The sequence below is a fragment of the Bombina bombina genome, chromosome 4 (assembly GCF_027579735.1).
Source record: "Bombina bombina isolate aBomBom1 chromosome 4, aBomBom1.pri, whole genome shotgun sequence".
In the NCBI taxonomy this organism is placed as follows: Eukaryota; Metazoa; Chordata; class Amphibia; order Anura; family Bombinatoridae; genus Bombina; species Bombina bombina.
This window is the reverse complement of record NC_069502.1, coordinates 949,084,461-949,102,043: the sequence shown is the minus strand read 5'-3', so window position 1 is coordinate 949,102,043 and position 17,583 is coordinate 949,084,461. Positions and strand designations below refer to the sequence as shown.

Below are 17,583 nucleotides of genomic sequence, written 5' to 3'. Positions count from 1 at the left end.
TATAAGTCGTCTACACAGAGTAAGAATGCCTCTCTTTTTGTCTGGTTTACAGACAATTGAGAAAGATGGAATCTCCCTCTTGGAGGAGAATCTTTGTAATCTGGAAGATACCCCTGGGTTACGATTTCTAAAGCCCAGGAGTCCTGAACGTCTCTTGCCCAAGCCTGAGCAAAGAGAGAAAGTCTGCCCCCTACTAGATCCAGTCCCGGATCGGGGGCTACCCCTTCATGCTGTCTTGGTGGCAGCAGCGGGCTTCTTGGCCTGTTTACTCTTGTTCCAAGTCTGGTTAGGTCTCCAGACTGACTTGGATTGAGCAAAATTCCCCTCTTGCTTTGCAGCAGGGGAAAAGGTAGATGGACCACCTTTGAAGTTTCGAAAGGAACGAAAATTATTTTGTTTGGTCCTTATCTTATTTGTCTTATCCTGAGGAAGGGCATGACCTTTCCCTCCAGTGATGTCTGAAATGATCTCTTTCAGTCCAGGCCCGAATAGGGTCTTACCCTTGAAAGGGATGGCTAAAAGCTTAGATTTTGATGACACATCAGCAGACCAGGACTTAAGCCATAACGCTCTACGCGCTAAAATGGCAAAACCTGAATTCTTTTGCCGCTAATTTAGCCAGTTGAAAAGCGGCATCTGTAATGAAAGAATTAGCTAGCTTGAGAGCCCTAATTCTATCCAGAATATCATCTAATGGGGTCTCAACCTGAAGAGCCTCCTCCAGAGCCTCAAACCAAAAAGAAGCTGCAGTAGTTACAGGAACCATGCACGCTATAGGTTGGAGAAGAAAACCCTGATGAACAAATATTTTCTTTAGGAGGCCCTCTAATTTTTTATCCATAGGATCTTTGAAAGCACAACTGTCCTCAATAGGTATAGTTGTACGCTTAGCCAGGGTAGAAATAGCTCCCTCCACCTAAGGGACCGTCTGCCACGAGTCCCGCATGGTGTCTGATATGGGAAACATTTTCTTAAAAGTAGGAGGGGGAGCGAACGGAATACCTGGTCTATCCCACTCCTCAGTAACAATGTCCGAAATCCTCTTAGGGACCGGAAAAAACATCAGTGTAGGCAGGAACCTCTAGAAATCTGTCCACTTTACACAATTTCTCTGGAACTACAATAGGGTCACAATCATCCAGAGTCGCTAAAACCTCCCTGAGCAATAAGCGGAGGTGATCTAGTTTAAATTTAAAAGCCATCATATCTGAGTCTGTCTGAGGGAACATCTTTCCTGAATCAGAAATCTCTCCCTCAGACAGCAAATTCCTCACCCCCAACTCAGAACAGTGTGAGGGTACATCGGATATGGCTAATAAAGCGTCAGAGGGCTCAGCATTTGTTCTCACACCAGACCTACTGCGCTTCCCCTGCAACCCAGGCAGCTTAGATAAAACCTATGTGATGGTAGTATTCATAACTGCGGGCCATATCTTGCAGGGTGAAAGAATTAGACGCACTAATACTCGGTGTTGCTTGTGCGGGCGTTAATGGTTGTGACACTTGGGGAGAATTAGATGGCATAACCTGACTCCCTTCTGACTGAGAATCATCCTGCGACATACTTTTAGTAGCTAAAATATGTTCTTTGCAATTTATTGACCTTTCGGTGCATGAGGGACACATTCTAAGTGGGGGTTTCACAATGGCTTCTAAACATATTGAACAATGACTTTCTTCAATGTCAGACATGTTGAACAGGCTAGTAATGGCTACAAACAAGCATGAAAACACTTTATTTAGTGAAAAAAAATAACAATCTTAAAAAAACGGTACTGCGCCTTTAAGAGAATAAAAGCATACACGTTCTGCAAAACTGCTTTAAAATGCACCAAATGTTTCACATTTTTGCAAGCAGACTCAATATGTGTAGTTAAGTTTGCCCCACAAGGAAATTTAACATTTAACCCTTTAATGTGCAAACCAGATTGAAATTAGGCCTAAATCCGGAAAAAAACACATCAGCACCTTGCTGTGGCGCCTACCTGCCCTCAGGGATAGTAAATATGGGGTTAAAGCTTCGATTTGGCCCAAAACATCCACAAGGGCCCTCAGGAGTTGGAGCTTGCTGAGTGAAAACAACTGCGCATCTGAGGCGCGAAAATAGGCCCCGCCCATCTCACGCGATGTCTCTACAGCCTCAAAGAACCGCACCAGAGAGGTTTTAAACTAGCCATGTGGGTTCTGAGACCCAAAAAATAAGCCAAGTGTACCCTCAATAAAGTTGCCCAAAAAACGTTAATGCCCACAAAACGTTAACAGCACTCCCAGTTCATAAAACGTTTGCCCACAAACATTCAAAACTCAGTGTCAACCATTAAAAACTAATATTGTATCACCTCTTTCACTTTACCCTTCCTAGTACTTAGAGTAGGCAAAGAAAATGACTGGGGGGTGGAGCTAAGGGAGGAGCTATATAGACAGCTCTGCTGTGGTGCTCTTTGCCACTTCCTGTTAGCAGGAGGATAATATCCCACAAGTAAAGGATGAATCCGTAGACTCGTCGTACCTTATAGAAGAAATTGGGTTGCATGCTCTTTTAAGAAATGGACGAATCACAAAAAAACACAAAATGCATATTTTTGTGCACGTTACCTGCAACTAACTGAATGACTACACATAACTTACTTGTTTCATTAGGACATAATTTAGTACAGTGAACAGGCGATTTAAGGTAAGAGTGGATCCTGCAAGTTAACGAAAAGCAATGACCCAACCAAGGGGTCGATTACAAAATTATATTTAATGGTTTTCAATAGAAAACCACCATTAAAGTATATGGGGATTTATGTAGATAACTCGTTTAATACGTTTTTCTAAACTATTGAGATCAACCCCCAAATATCTTATAGATTATGTTAGAGGAGAATTTATAGCTGGGTATAAACAAAGTCATTTTTACAAAGGTTTAATGAAGCATATACTGTTCTGAATATTTAAAGGTACAGTCTAGTCCAAAACAAACTTTCATTATTCAGATAGGGCAAGTAATTTTTAACAATTTTCCAATTTACTTCCATCATTAATTTTGCTTTGTTCTCTTGGTATTCTTAGTTGAAAGCTAAATCTAGAAGGTTCATATGCTAATTTCTAAGCCCTTGAAGGCCGCCTCTTAGCGCAGGGCATTTTGACAGTTTTTCACTACTAGAGGGTGTTAGTTCATGTGTTTCATATAGATAACACTGTGCTCACGCATCTGGAGTTCCTCGGAGCCAGCACGGATTAGCTTAAATGCAAGTCTGTCAAAAGAACTGAAATAAGGGGCAGTTTGCAGAGGCTTAGATACAAGATAATCACAGAGGTAAAAAGTGTATTAATATAACTGTGTTGGTTATGCAAAACTAGGGAATGGGCAATAAAAGGAATTATCTATCTTTTAAAACAATACATATTCTGGTGTAGACTGTCCCTTTAAAAGGACAATTCTCATAACAATCATAGAGAAAGACTCCAAGCAATAAACTGATTATTTTTGGAAGTTACCCAATGTTTAAACTGCAGGAAAAGTTTACAGCCTGAAAGTGTTTAGATTTTAAGACATTTTTTTAAAATAAAAAAACCTGCTTGACAACAGAACGTAGGTAGACAGGTCATATTATTAAACTGCAAATGTAGAGTTAGTTTTACATCAGGAACATGGGCTTTTGTGTTCAGATATAATTTTGTCTGCTAAGCAAATACTACCATCACTGCTGTGCTAATTACATTATGAAGAACATAACCTATATTTACCCTTACAACAGAGAACAAATAATATAGCCAAATTATATATATGTGTTGCTCTACTTTTATCTTTAAAATATTCCAAAGGTGATCTACTGGATTCAAGTCAGGGGACATACTTGTTCAGGTCATAGTTTTTACTTTTTTTTAACTGAGAAACTCTTGTGATTTTGGCAGTGTGCTTTGGATCGTTATCATGCTGGGACATTCCTCTTCTGACAAGCTTCTGGAGACTGGGAGTCATCTTGTCAGCCAGTACTTTGGTATATCCCAGGCATTCATGGTGCCATCTATAAATGTCATCTCCCCAACAACTTTTGCACTCATGCAGCCCCATATCGTCACACTCCCACCTCGGTGCTTCACTGTTGGGACTATGCATTTACTGTAATAATCCTAGCCAGATTCACGCCAAACATGCTGGACCCCATCTGAGCCGACCAAATTTATCTTTGTCTCAGCTGACTAAAGAATGTGCTCCCTATATTCATCAGGCTTCTTTTGATGCTGTTTAGCAAAATTTTATCTTATAGTTTTGTGCCAAAGAGCAAGCAGGTTTTTTTTTATGGACACCGTCCATATAGGTTGACATTATGCAATGTCTGAGTTGTCACAGAAAATCCAATTTTTATTGATAGCCCCTGAGCCAGTTCGGAAGCACTTGCCCGACTGCTTTTCAGAGCTAGATTGTGCAAGTAGCGCACCGTCTGTGGCATCATTTTAGGACAAGAGTAACTGTAGTTCTGGTTAGTGGTACTATGGCTCATTCTATATCTCCTGATTACTGCTGCAACTTTGTTTATACTGATTTTTAGTTGGTCATCGATCTTCCTCTATCTTTTTCCATCTTTGTGAAGTCTCACAATAAGATTTTTCAATTCCTCTGGCAATTTTTTTCCATGTGGAGCGATGATGCAGATGTGCAGATAGACACAGCTCATAGGTCCAAAACTGAGAAAGTTCTGGTGTTCACAGGTCATTTTATAGCCATGTTCATACAATTAGGCTAATTGGAAATCATATGTGACTTGTGTGTCAGTGGTCACAGGTGTATTAACTTTTGTTGCATTGAGTTAATACTTTGGGGCCTGTATTTTAAATATTGTCTTTCTAAAGTATTTGTTATTGATTGTTCATAAGAAGAAATACAGTACTACACTTAGAAATAATGCAGCTATTCAGAAGTAATACAATTTTAAATAATTTGAGATTTAAGTAATAATGCACAGGGGTGTACTCACTTCTGTTGTTTACTATATATTATATATATACTGTATACTGTATATATATAGATGCAGTAACTAACCTTTCCATTTTTGCTTTTAAATCTTAGCTGAGAGCTTGTAAGTGAGTGCTGGGTTTTCCTCTGTGTGTTGTATTAATTTGTTTTGTAATTTTCCCTATGGTTCTTGCACCCAGACCTGTCTGGGGTTAACTGCCTGTGACTCTGGGGACAGCACAGCTTCCTGTGAGAGCCAGTGGCACCCAGGGCTGAGCATGTTGCAGGGTCATGGGATGTGTACCCGGTCCGGTATGAGAGTGCAGTTCCCTTCCGTGTTTTGTATATGTCTAGGGTGATTACATATGCCTGTGCACCCTTCCCTTGTTCCCAGTTTGTTTGGATTTGAAAGCTTGCATTGTGTGGCTGTTTTAGGGTCCCAGGTATTGGAAAGGACCTTGACGAGGTACCTGGGCTTGTCCCATTTGGCCAGATGCGGTAACTAACCTTTCCATTTTTGCTTTTAAATCTTAGCTGAGAGCTTGTAAGTGAGTGCTGGGTTTTCTCTGTGTGTTGTATTAATTTGTTTTGTAATTTTCCCTATGGTTCTTGCACCCAGACCTGGCTGGGGTTAACTGCCTGTGACTCTGGGGACAGCACAGCTTCCTGTGAGTGCCAGTGGCACCCAGGGCTGAGCATGTTGCAGGGTCATGGGATGTGTACCCGGTCCGGTATGAGAGTGCAGTTCCCTTCCGTGTTTTATGTATATATATATATATATATATATATACACACACAGTATATATATAAAAACACACACACATACATACAGTGCCCTCCACTAATATTGGCACCATTGGTAAATATGAGCAAAGAAGGCTGTGAAAAATTGTCTTTATGGTTTAACCTTTTGATCTTTTGTTCAAAAAATAATCTTCTCTCAATGGATATCAAACACAACACGGGTTTATTAAAAAAAAAAAAAAAAAGATCTTTGTTAAAATATATGAGTGGCACAATTATTGGCACTTTGTGCTACCTCCCTTTGCCAAGATAACAGCTCTGAGTCTTCTCCTATAATGCCGGATGAATTTGGAGAATACATGGCCAGGGAATTGAGACTATTCCTCCATACAGAATCTCTCCAGATTCTTCAAATTTCTAGGTCAATGCTGGTGCTCTCCTCTTCAGTTCACCCCACAGGTTTTCTATGGGGTTCAAGTCAGGGGACTGGGATGGCCATGGCAGGACCTTAATTGTGTGGTCAGTAAACCATTTTTGTGTTGATTTTAATGTATGTTTTGATCATTGTCCTGCTGGAAGATCCAAACACGGCCCCATTTTAAGCTTTCTGACAGAGGAAGTCAGGTTTTCATTTAAAATATATTATTTGATAGAATCCATGATGCCATGTATCCTAAAATGTCCAGGTTCTCTGGCAGAAAAACAGCCCCAAAACAATAAAGAGCTACCACCATATTTAACTATGTGCATGAGGTACTTTTCCATATGGCAACCTCTCTGTGTGCGCCAAACCCAACTCTGGTGTTTTTTTGCCAAAAAGTTCTATTTTGGTTTCATCTGACCATAGAACCCGATTCAATTTGAAGTTCCAGTAGTGTCTGTCAAACTGAAGACGCTTGAGTTTGTTTTTGGATGAGAGTAGAGGCTTTTTACTTGAAACTTTCAAACAACTTGTGGTGATGTAGGTTAAGTTGGATTGTAGTTTTGAAGAGTTTCTGACCACAAGACGCAAACAACTTCTGCAATTCTCCAGCAGTGATCCTTGGAGATATTTTGGCCACTCAATCCTTCCTCTTCACAGTGCGTTGAGACAATATATACACACGTCCTCTTCCAGGTTGATTCATAACATTTCATTCAGTTTCAAGTATATTCTAGATCTAGATGTACAGGCCTTCACCTGTTTAACCCCTTTAGGAATGTGCTTATCAGTCCTAGGTAGTACCAAGTGGTCATATAATATGTCAGACATTTTATAAACTTAGATGTAGTTTCTAGAAGATACCAGATGCACAGGGCCCTACCTTCATACCACTTTACAAATGTATATATCTGTCAGTGCTCATCATGACTTCAATGTATCTAAAACACACCTACTGTTCTTGTTTCCCCCAAATGGAATATTCCAGTCTTATAGCAGCCTGTCTATATAGCCCTTTGTAGAAAGATTTTCAATTAGACATCCCTTTACCATCTCTAGATATCTCACTACTTGCTGTACTTGAATCGGTTATTTATTTTTGCCTGTTACTTGCTATTAAAAGAACAAATTATAATAGAAGTGTTTACTTATCTCTTCATGTCTAGAAAGTTCTGATAATACCGTGTATGGACATAACACTCTACCTCTGAATATTTTATTTCTTTTAAAGGACAAACATACCTAATGGAAATTTAATAATAGATTTTACAAGAAAAAAAGCACATGACCAATACAGGTTTTAAACTTCCTTACAATGTATGTGTTCTGTATAACAAATAAAAGGACAAGTACCTTCATAGCTCCCAATGCTTGAAACGTTAGCGCTAATCTGGTTGGCGTGAGGGCTGCAAGCATAGCATTAAACCTAGCACTTTTGTTTTCAATAGTAGAATGGTATTTCCCATCTGGAGAAACTGAACCAAACCTGAAAAAAAAATAAGATTTTAATAAGAGGTTAAAATAAAGCTGTGTGTAGTAAATCACGTAAACTGTTTTAATTTTAGAACTTGGAGAGGGGATGGGAACAAGTGTATCTTATGCCATTTACACAATATTTACATGTCATAATACAGCTTATACATGCAACTTAAAGGTAGTTTTATATCACTTTAGATACTTTGTACCCTTAGAGCACTGGTTTTCAAACCTGTCCTCCGGTCTCCCTAACAGGCCAGATTTTCAGGATTAACTTGTATGAGAGTAGGTAAAATAATCATGTTTACTAATAAGCTGATTATTTCACCTGTAATTCATTTCACATATCCCCAAAATGTGGCCTGTTAGGTCGTCTTGGGAACAGGTTTAAAAACCAGTGCTTTAGAGAGATAGTACAGTACTGTAATGAAATAGGTCATATCTGTTTTAAATAAATATAGACTAGTATTTGCATTTTAGAACACAAAAACAAAACTAAAGAAGCAGACAGAGAAGAATGTGACTTACTTGTGGGGAAAATGCAATTTTTAATCATTGTATTTAAAATAAAAAATAAAAATGTATGCTTACCAGATAAATTCCTTTCTTTCCTGGCAGTCCACAACTTCATTCATTACTGTTGGGAATATCAACACCTGGCCACCAGGAGGAGGCAAAGACACCCCAGCCAAAGACTATAAATATCCCTCCTCCTTCCCCTATACCCCCAGTCATTCGGCTGAGGGAACAAGGAAAAGCAGGAGAAACATTAGGATATAAAGGTGCCAGAAGAAAAAATCAAGGGAAGCCGCCCAAATATATTACGAGCGGGGTCGTGGACTCTCCCTGCCAGGAAAGAAAGGAATTTATATGGTAAGCATAAATTGTGTTTTCTTTCCAAATGCAGGTAGAGTCCACGACTTCATTCATTACCGTTGGGAACCAATACCCAAGCTCCAGAGGACACTGAATCAATAAAACGGGAGGGCAAAAAGAAAAGGCGGACCCTAATCTGAGGGCACCACAGCCTGCAACATATTTCTCCCAAAAACTGCTTCCGCAGAAGCAAAAACATCAAATTTATAGAACTTTGAAAAAGACTGTAAGGAGGACTAGGTAGCCACCTTAAAAATCTGATCCATAGAATACTTCATTCTTAAAAGCCCAGAAAGAAGAAACTGCTCTAGTGGAATGAGCCGTTATCCTCTCAGGAGGCTGTTGTCCAGCCTTCTCATAAGCCAAACGGATGATACTTCTCAGCCAGAAAGATAACGAAGTCTCAGAGGCCTTCAGACCCTTGCGCTTACCAGAGTATAAAACAAACAAGGAAGAGGATTGCCTGAAATCCTTAGTAGCCTGAAGATATCATTTTAAGGCACGCTTAAGATCAACAGAATATATAGGCTCAAACAGAGCCTGTTGCAAAACACGAAGAACAAGGTTGAGGGTTCAAGGAGGAGCAACAGGTTTAAACACAGACCTGATCCTAGCCAGAGCCTGAACAAAGGACTGCACACCCAGAAGATTCGCTTACCTCTTGTGCAGTAAGACCGACAGGGCCGAGATCTGACCCTTCAGAGAACTGGCAGAGAGACCCTTTTCTAAACCATTCTGGAGAAAAGACATAATTCTGGTAACCTTTACCTTGTGCCATGGAAGACAGCGTTCCTCATACCAAAGAAGGTAAGTATGACATACCTTGTGGTAAATACGGCGAGTGACCAGCTTGCGAGCCTGGATCAAAGTGTCTATCACAATATCCAAAAAACCTCTCTTGGATAAGACTAAACGTTCAATTTCCATGCAGTTAGTCTCACAGAATCGAGATTTTGATGTAGGAAAGGACCCTGGGTCAGAAGATCCGCACGACAAGGTAATCTCCACGGAGGGGAGAAGGACATTCTTATTAGATCCGCAAACCAAGTCCTTCGTGGCCACGATGGTGCTATTAGTATTACCGGAGCCTGCTCCTGCTTGATTTGAGTCACTATTCAAGGGAGAAAGGCCAATGGAGGAAAGAGATATATGAGATTGAACCTCCATGGAACCACTAATGCATCTACCAACTCCGCTTGAGGATCCCTCGATCTCGACCTGTATCTGGGTAGTTTGCTATTGAGATGAGAAGCCATTAGGTCTATCTCCGGAACCCTTCATCTGAAAATTATCTCGGAGAGCACCTTGGGGTGTAGAGCCCACTCCCCCGGGTGAAAGGATTGTCTGCTATGGAAGTCCGCTTCCCAGTTGTCCACCCCCAGGATGTGAATCTCGGAAAGAAGACAGTTGTGAGATTCCGCCCATTTAAGAATTCGAGACACCTCTATCATTGCTAGGGAACTTCTTGTTCCTCCCTGGTGGCTGATGTAAGCCACCAAGGTTATATTGTCTGATTGGAATCTTATATAATGGGCAGAACAGAGCTGGGGCCATGCCCTTAGAGCCTTGTGAATCGCCCGAAGCTCCAAGATATTAATAGGAAGAGAAGATTCTTCTCGGAACCACGTCCCCTGACCCCTTTTGGAACCCCAGACTGCTCCCCAGCCTGAGACTAGTCCCCAGCCTGAGAGGCTGGCATCTATAGTCATAATCTCCCAGGATGGTCTCAAGAAGCATGTGCCTAGGGCCAGGTGATCTTGACAGAGCCACCAAAAGAGAGAGAGTCTCTCGTCAGATTGTCCAGAACATTCTGTTGAGAGAGGTTTAGGTCATCTCCGTTCCACTTACTTAACATGCATAGTTGTAGAGTTCTGAGATGGAATCGAGCAAAAGGAATAATGTCCATGGCGGACACCATGAGACCAATTACCTCCATGCACTGAGCCACTGAAGGATTAAGAGTGGTCTGAAGGGATAGACATGCTGTCACCAGCTTGAAACGTCTCTGATCTTTCATTGATAATGAGTCAATGATAGTTCCGAGAAAAACAACCCTGGTACTGGAAAACAGGGAACTCTTTTCTATCTTCCATCCGTGAGTTTGGAGAAGACACAGATGAGACTCCGTCTGATATCTTGCCAAAAGAAAAGATAGAGCTTGAACCAAGATATCGTCCAGGTACGGGCTACAGCGATACCCTGAGACCTGGCCACCGCAAGGAGAGCTCCCAGAACCATTGTGAAAATTCTAGGAGCAGTAGCTAAGCCTAATGGCAAGGCTATGAACTGGAAATGCTGGTCCAGGAATGCAAACCTCAGAAACTGAAAATGATCCTTGTGGACCGGGACATGAAGGTATGCATCCTTTAAGTATATTGTGGTCATGAACTGTCCCTCCTGGATAATGGGAAGGATGTGCCTGATAGTCTCCATTTTGAAGGAAGGGTCCCTGAGAAACTTGTTGAGACATTTTAAGTCTAGAAATGGGAACTGCAAAGAGGAGATCCTGAACGCAGTCTAAAAATGCTGCCCTTTTCTCTGGTCTTGTAGATAATCTAGAGAGAAGAAATCTGCCTCTTGAGGGATGAGATTTGAACCCTATCTTGTAACCCTGGGAAACAATTATTACCCTGGGATCCTGAACGTCTTGGACCCAAGCCTCTAGGAAAGAAGACAGTCTGCCTCTACTCAATCCGGTCCCGGATCAGGGGCCGGCCTTTCATGCAGATTTGTTATCTGTAGTCTTCTTGGCCTGTTTGGACTTGTTCCAGGACTGGTTGGGCTTCCAAGTACTCTTAGACTGTTCAGGTTTGGAGGAGGACTGAGTCCGCTGAGTTTTGTCTGAACGAATATTAGAGGATTGGCGACCCTTAGTTCTTACCTTCTTATACTGAGGAAGGAAAAGGCCCTTCCCTCCTGTTACTGTGGAGATGATGGAGTCCAAGCCTGACCCAAACAAAATCTTCCCCTTGAATGGTAAGGAAAGAAGTCTGGTCTTAGATACCATATCAGCGGACCAAGACTTTAACCAAAGAGCTCTACGCGACAAAACTGCAAAACCTGAAGACTTGGCATTCAGACGGACAATCTGCATATTAGCATCACAAATAAAGGAGTTGGCTATCTTGAGAGCCTTAATCCTGTCCTGTATATCTTTCATGGGGGATTAGACTTCAATTAGCTCTGACAACGAATCACACCAGTAGGTAGCAGCACCTGCGACTGCTGCCACAGCAGCCGCCAGGCTGAAATAGAAGGCTCATATGATGAAACATCTTTCTAAGATAGCCTTCCAACTTCCTGTCCATGGGATCTCTTAAAGAGGAGCTATCCCCTAGAGGGATAGTAGTACGCTTGGCGAGAGTAGAAATGGCCCAATCTACCTTAGGAATAGAGTTCCATAACTCTAAATGTGATTCAGGGACCGGAAACAGCTTCTTAAAATTTGAAGGGGAGAAAGGAGTTCCAATCTTTTCACACTCTCTAATAATAATTTTCGCCATTCGTACAGGTACAGGGAAGGTTTTAAGAACCTTCTCCTCCTCATAGACCCCATCTAATTTAGGGATAATAGGTTCCTCGGGAAGCTTATCGTCCGGAACCTCTAAAATAGACAATACGTTTTTCAAAAGAAAGCGAAGGTCTTCAACCTTAAACCTAAAATTTGGTTCCTCAGGAGTAGAAAGTTTAATTTCAGATACCTCTGACTCCGAAAGCTCACCCTCAGATGCAACCGAGGTTAGATTATCCTCAGAAAGGTGAGACAAACTAGCCAACTCAGACTGAATAGAGGTGTTAACCCCCAAGTCAGTGAAACTATGCTTACCCTTCTTCTTACGTTTTCCAGAGATAGGTAAAGCATTTAATGCAGCTGATACCACAGATTGAAGCTGTGAAGTAAAATCTGCTGGCAAAAAATTACCTCCAGCTGTCATAGGGTTAAAAGGGGATTGCGGATGCAGAATAGGCATCTCTGGGACAACGGAGTCCTGAGAGGTAGAAGGTTCAGAGCACATAAAAGTGCCAGGGGGGTAAACCAGATTTAGACCCCTTCTTGGTCTTTAACATAGAACATAAGCAGATAGAACAGAATTGTGCAGGTGGGCAAACCATAGTCTCCTCACAATAAAAACATGCATTCGTTACTGTGATCGCTGAAACAGAACCCTCTCAAGGGTTAACATCAGAATCCTCCATAGCGGGTATAAGGTCTCAATATTGTAAGAGAATTGTTTTTTGAACCTTTTAGCGTGGCACCTCTACCCTCAGCCTTATATAAAGGTATTTAATGTCCCCATATCCGGAAGAGGAATAAAAAGTATCACACTGAACTGTTTACTTAATGTCCCCATAACCTCAGGAAATTTGCAGCCCACTAGGCATAATCCCTAAAAGTAAAATAAAGGACTTATCCTCCAGGATCAAAGCTGTGGAGCAGGCACAGCATCTCAATGTCTGACAGTCTCACCAAACACATCCACACAAGAGAAGCGGTTAACAGTGTAAAGCGTTAACACTGATTTCCCAGGAGGTGATAGTTTTAAATCTAGATAGTGGTCAGAGATCGTTCCCTGCGACATCTAGAACCAACTTTCACCACAACTCTCACTGAGAGGATAACATGGTTACTCAAATACCTCACTTCACACTTCACACAAGGGAAAATACCCATTAATGGACTAAAATTTTCTTCTAACACTTCTCTGCCATCCTCCTATAGTGACGAAAGGCAAAGAATGACTGGGGGGATAGGGGAAGTGGGAGGGATATTTATAGCTTTTAGCTGGGGTGGCTTTGCTTCCTCATGGTGGCCAGGTGTTGATATTCCCAACAGTAATGAATAAAGTTGTGGACTCTCCCTGCCATTGGAAAGAAAAAATATTAATTAAAAAGTCTGTTTCACAATATTGCTGGATTTTGGAATTTGAGATTTGGAGATTTGTACCTGTATTACAGAGGAATATATGAGCAAAACAATATAGATTGTCTCACAGTGAAAGGTTGGGTAATGGAGCTAAATGTTAATGTGTAAGCTATGAAACTGAACAGGACTGTGAGGGACCATGATTGGGGTGAACTCAAGTTGGCAAAGGTAGTTAAGGCTGAAAGCTGTATCATGAATAATCCGCAGTGCAAAAAGATCATTAAGGGAGGAATGCGTAAGATATAGTGGTAGCAGTGTTAATCAAAACCACATATATAAAGCATTAAAGGGACCCTAAAGTCAAAATCAATCTTTCATAAATCAGATGGAGCATACAGTTTTAATGGACTTTCCAATTTACTTCTATTATCAAATGTTGCACATTCTTTTTATATACACACTACTGAGCATGTGCACAAGTTCACAGGGTATATGTATACTAGTCTGTGATTGCCTGATGACTGTCACATGATATAGGGGGCCGGCAAATGGGGGGGAAATAAATTTGTCAGAAAAAAAAATCTACTGCTTATTTGATATTAAAACTAAGTGATATTGCCTTGTCTTTTTATTTTGCACTTGTTAATTATGCAACTCTACAGTATTTAGTGATCCTTGAAAGGGATATAAAGGTCAAAATTGAACTGTGCATGGGTGCATTTCAATATCAATTTGAAGAATTTTGCACATTTTGGTTTTAAGCTTCTGATCTAGGTTACAGGCAATACATGACACAGTAGCATAACAGTAGGAACAAAACATATATTACTAACTTGTCCAGGAGGTTTTCTCTTGGTATTCGAACCTGACTGAATGTCAAAATGCCATTGTCAACACCATGAAGACCTGAAATAGAATCATAATTTTTATAAACAATAACAATGAAAAAACAATGAATATTTCACTCAGGCCCTATTTCCATTGCTGATATAAAGTGTATTAACTGGTGGTAACAAGTATCTCCATTAAAGTCTATGGAGGAGTTTACAACTGCAATGGAAACTAAGCCTCTATACTCAAAAACATTTCTAGTAACGCAAAAATGGATTGTGATAGGAAATAAGAAACAAACGTACCATCAAGTCTGTCCATATTTCTCAAGTGTAAGATTAGGATACCCTTAAGCATATGTTCTCAAGCTCTCTGCTCCGGTCTCGTCTCAGAAGTCTTTTCAGTACTACTAGAATTCTAGGTCTTAAAATTATATCTAGCTATACAGAGTTCTGGTTACACATTACATATAATGATCAAAAAAGGCCTCCAAAGATTGTGCATGACTTTACTCCATGTCAGCAAGCTTTTAATTATCATGCACTTGTGTGTTAGCTGTCTCAACCTGATCAGGTAAGTAAGTATGTGGACTTAAAGTGAATACCTGATAAACACAATGTGTAAACATATATTCTCAAAGGGACATTTAACATTTATGGAGAATAAAATATTGCGCTACATTGCAAAAAAGTAAATAACATTGTAATGTGTTGTCAATATTTATTCTGCTAACTTTTCATGTAAGCTAAAGGGACAATAAACATCACATAAAAATTTGTAGTAATTCAATCTTCAGGGGCTGTAAGTTAAAGGGATAGTAAAGTCCAAATTAAACTTTCATGATTTAGATAGGGCATGTCATTTTAAACAAGTTTCTAATTTACTTTTATCATCAAATTTGCTTTGTTCTCTTGTTATTCGTAGTTTATAGCTAAACCTAGGTAGGCTCATATGCTAATTTCTAAGCCCTTGAAGGCCACCTCTAATGTAAATGCATTTGGCAGTTTTTCACAGCTAGAGGGTGTTCGTTCATGTGTTTCATATAGATAATGTGCTCATGCACATGAAGTTGTTTAAAGGTATACTAAACCCAATTTTTTTATTTCGTGATTCAGATAGAGCATGCAATTTTAAGCAACTTTCAAATTTACTCCTATTATTATTTTTTTCATTTTTCTCTTGCTATCTTTATTTGAAAAAGCAGGAATCTAAGCTAAGGAGCCAGCCCATTTTTGGTTTAGCACCCTGGGTAGTGCTTGCTAATTGGTGTCTACATTAAGCCACCAATTAACAAGCACTACCCAGTTGCTGAACCAAAAGTGGGTCAGCTCCTAAGCTTACATTCTTGATTTTTAAATAAAGATACCAAGAGAACAAAGAAAAATTGATAATAGGAGTAAATAAGAAAGTTGCTTACAATTGCTTGCTCTATCCAAATCATGAAAGAAAAATATGAGTTTATTATCCCTTTAAGAGTCAGAACTAATTGCCTGAAATGCAAGTCTGTCAAAAGATCTGAGAAAAGGAGGCATTCAGCAGAAGCTTGGATACAAGGTAATTACAGAGGTATAAAGTATATTTCTATAACAGTGTTGGTTATGCAAAACTGGGGAATGGTAACAATAACATTTTTGGTGTTTACTATCCCTTTCACATAACATTTTAGAAACCGAAATTCGGCATTTGTATAAGATTAAATGAAACTTTTACATTGGTCTTTAGATAATGCTCCGGTCAAACCCCTGACCACTGCTCTTGTTTTATTTAAATGATCAATTAGCAGGTCTGCCAATCCTCTTAAAAGGTGTCCTCTCATAACTATATTTCTCCTTTAGCAAGAATAGAAAAAAGGGAAAGGTAATCCCTTGAGTGTGCTGTGGGCCTATCGTACCCCTTAGCTTAATAGTGCAGTTAATATGGGGTACCAACCCTGGGGACACTCGATCAGGTGGGGAGGGAGTCTGGTGTGCTCAACTTCACGTTTAAGACACTGATCAGCTTTAATTTAGCCAGGCAAACTTGATCCTGAATCTGAACAGAGTATAATTTGTGCACAGTATAAGCAAATATATACCAAACTGTATTGCCTTAAGTCAGGTCTCAAAGAAAACCTAAGCACATACGTGATATACATGATAGAATGCACCCAGTGCAGGGTGCAATACATAGGGCTCACCACCAGAGATATCAGATCGCGTATTAGGGAGCATTTTAGTACTATCTCCATCGGTAAAGCAACTACACCTATTGTGACACATTTCTCAATCAAACACCAAAAAGACCTGTCCTTTTTCAGGTGGAAAGCCATAGAACAGGTGCTCACCCCTAAGAGAGGGGGAGACAGAGAGAATCTCCTTTACAAAAGAGAAATGTTTTGGATCTTTCACCTGAAAACAAGGTTTCCAGGTGGACTAAATTCCCAATATGATTTAATTAATTATTGGGAGTGATAGCCTTTTCCTCAAATATATGAGATCTCTACATCAGGGTGGAATATTATATTTAACCATGTTAATATACTCCTCTCTATTACATACTCTTTTACATATACACTAGCCCAAGCACCCGGTTTATATGATACAGTGACAATCAGCTCATATGGTACACTTTACCTATGCACTTACCTTTATATTAGCTTTAGTTTTATCAGCTTAAGTATCCGGTCTACATGATACGGTATCATTTGGCTCATTTGGTATGTTTTACCTATGCACTTATTAATATATTATCATATAGGAAGTGATATTTACACTAAATCATCCAAAGATATACCTTTATCTGTCCATCTTCAGATAATGAGTTAGTCTGTTTACAGATTTTACATCTTAGCTAGTAATTTGCTATGGTATCTAAGCATTGTGATAGGTTTTTGTGCATAAGTCTTTATATAACTAGTTCAGATCAGTTCATAAGTACACCACATACATCCAATAAGTTTAAAACTTAGTTCTATTGTCTTGTATGCTTATCATGTATATGAAGTTTAATATCATGGTGTTTAATGTAAAACTGTCATCTATCAAAACATTTAAACTGGGGTTATATTATATTATGATCAGTAATGTGGTATGAATATATAACTACATACACTTAATGATGTTATATAAATAAGATTTGCTTCTTAAGAGCAATCAGACCTGCCCCATTTGTTTTAACCTATCACGTTACGTTAGTCTCTGTATAAAGCACAGCTGTTCTAGGGTTTTAATTAGGCTAAGAGTAAGGCTACGGCCGAAACGCGTAAGCCAGTTACAGCAGGGATTGATTGCTCCTGTTTACACATTGTCTTCCATGTTATGCCGGTTTTTGCTACACTGGCGATTTTAAATTATGGATTAATAAAGCATATGGACTTTTTAATTACAGCACTGGATTCCTGTTCCTTTTTTCTATTTGTCTCCTTTAGCAAGCTCACCAAGAGAAATAGAG

The 17,583-nt window shown here is 39.8% G+C and overlaps 1 protein-coding gene across 1 annotated transcript in view; it reads right to left on the bottom strand.

Moving 5' to 3' along the window:
* Nucleotides 1-17,583, bottom strand: part of ACOXL (acyl-CoA oxidase like) — a 1,233,832-nt gene that overhangs the window by 1,018,507 nt on the left and 197,742 nt on the right. Inside the window, exons 7-8 of the mRNA XM_053712602.1 lie at nucleotides 14,157-14,229; nucleotides 7,461-7,593 (exon numbers count right to left, since the gene is read on the bottom strand). Coding sequence (XP_053568577.1) covers nucleotides 7,461-7,593; nucleotides 14,157-14,229 — 206 coding nt within the window. The remainder of the gene's footprint in view (nucleotides 1-7,460; nucleotides 7,594-14,156; nucleotides 14,230-17,583) is intronic.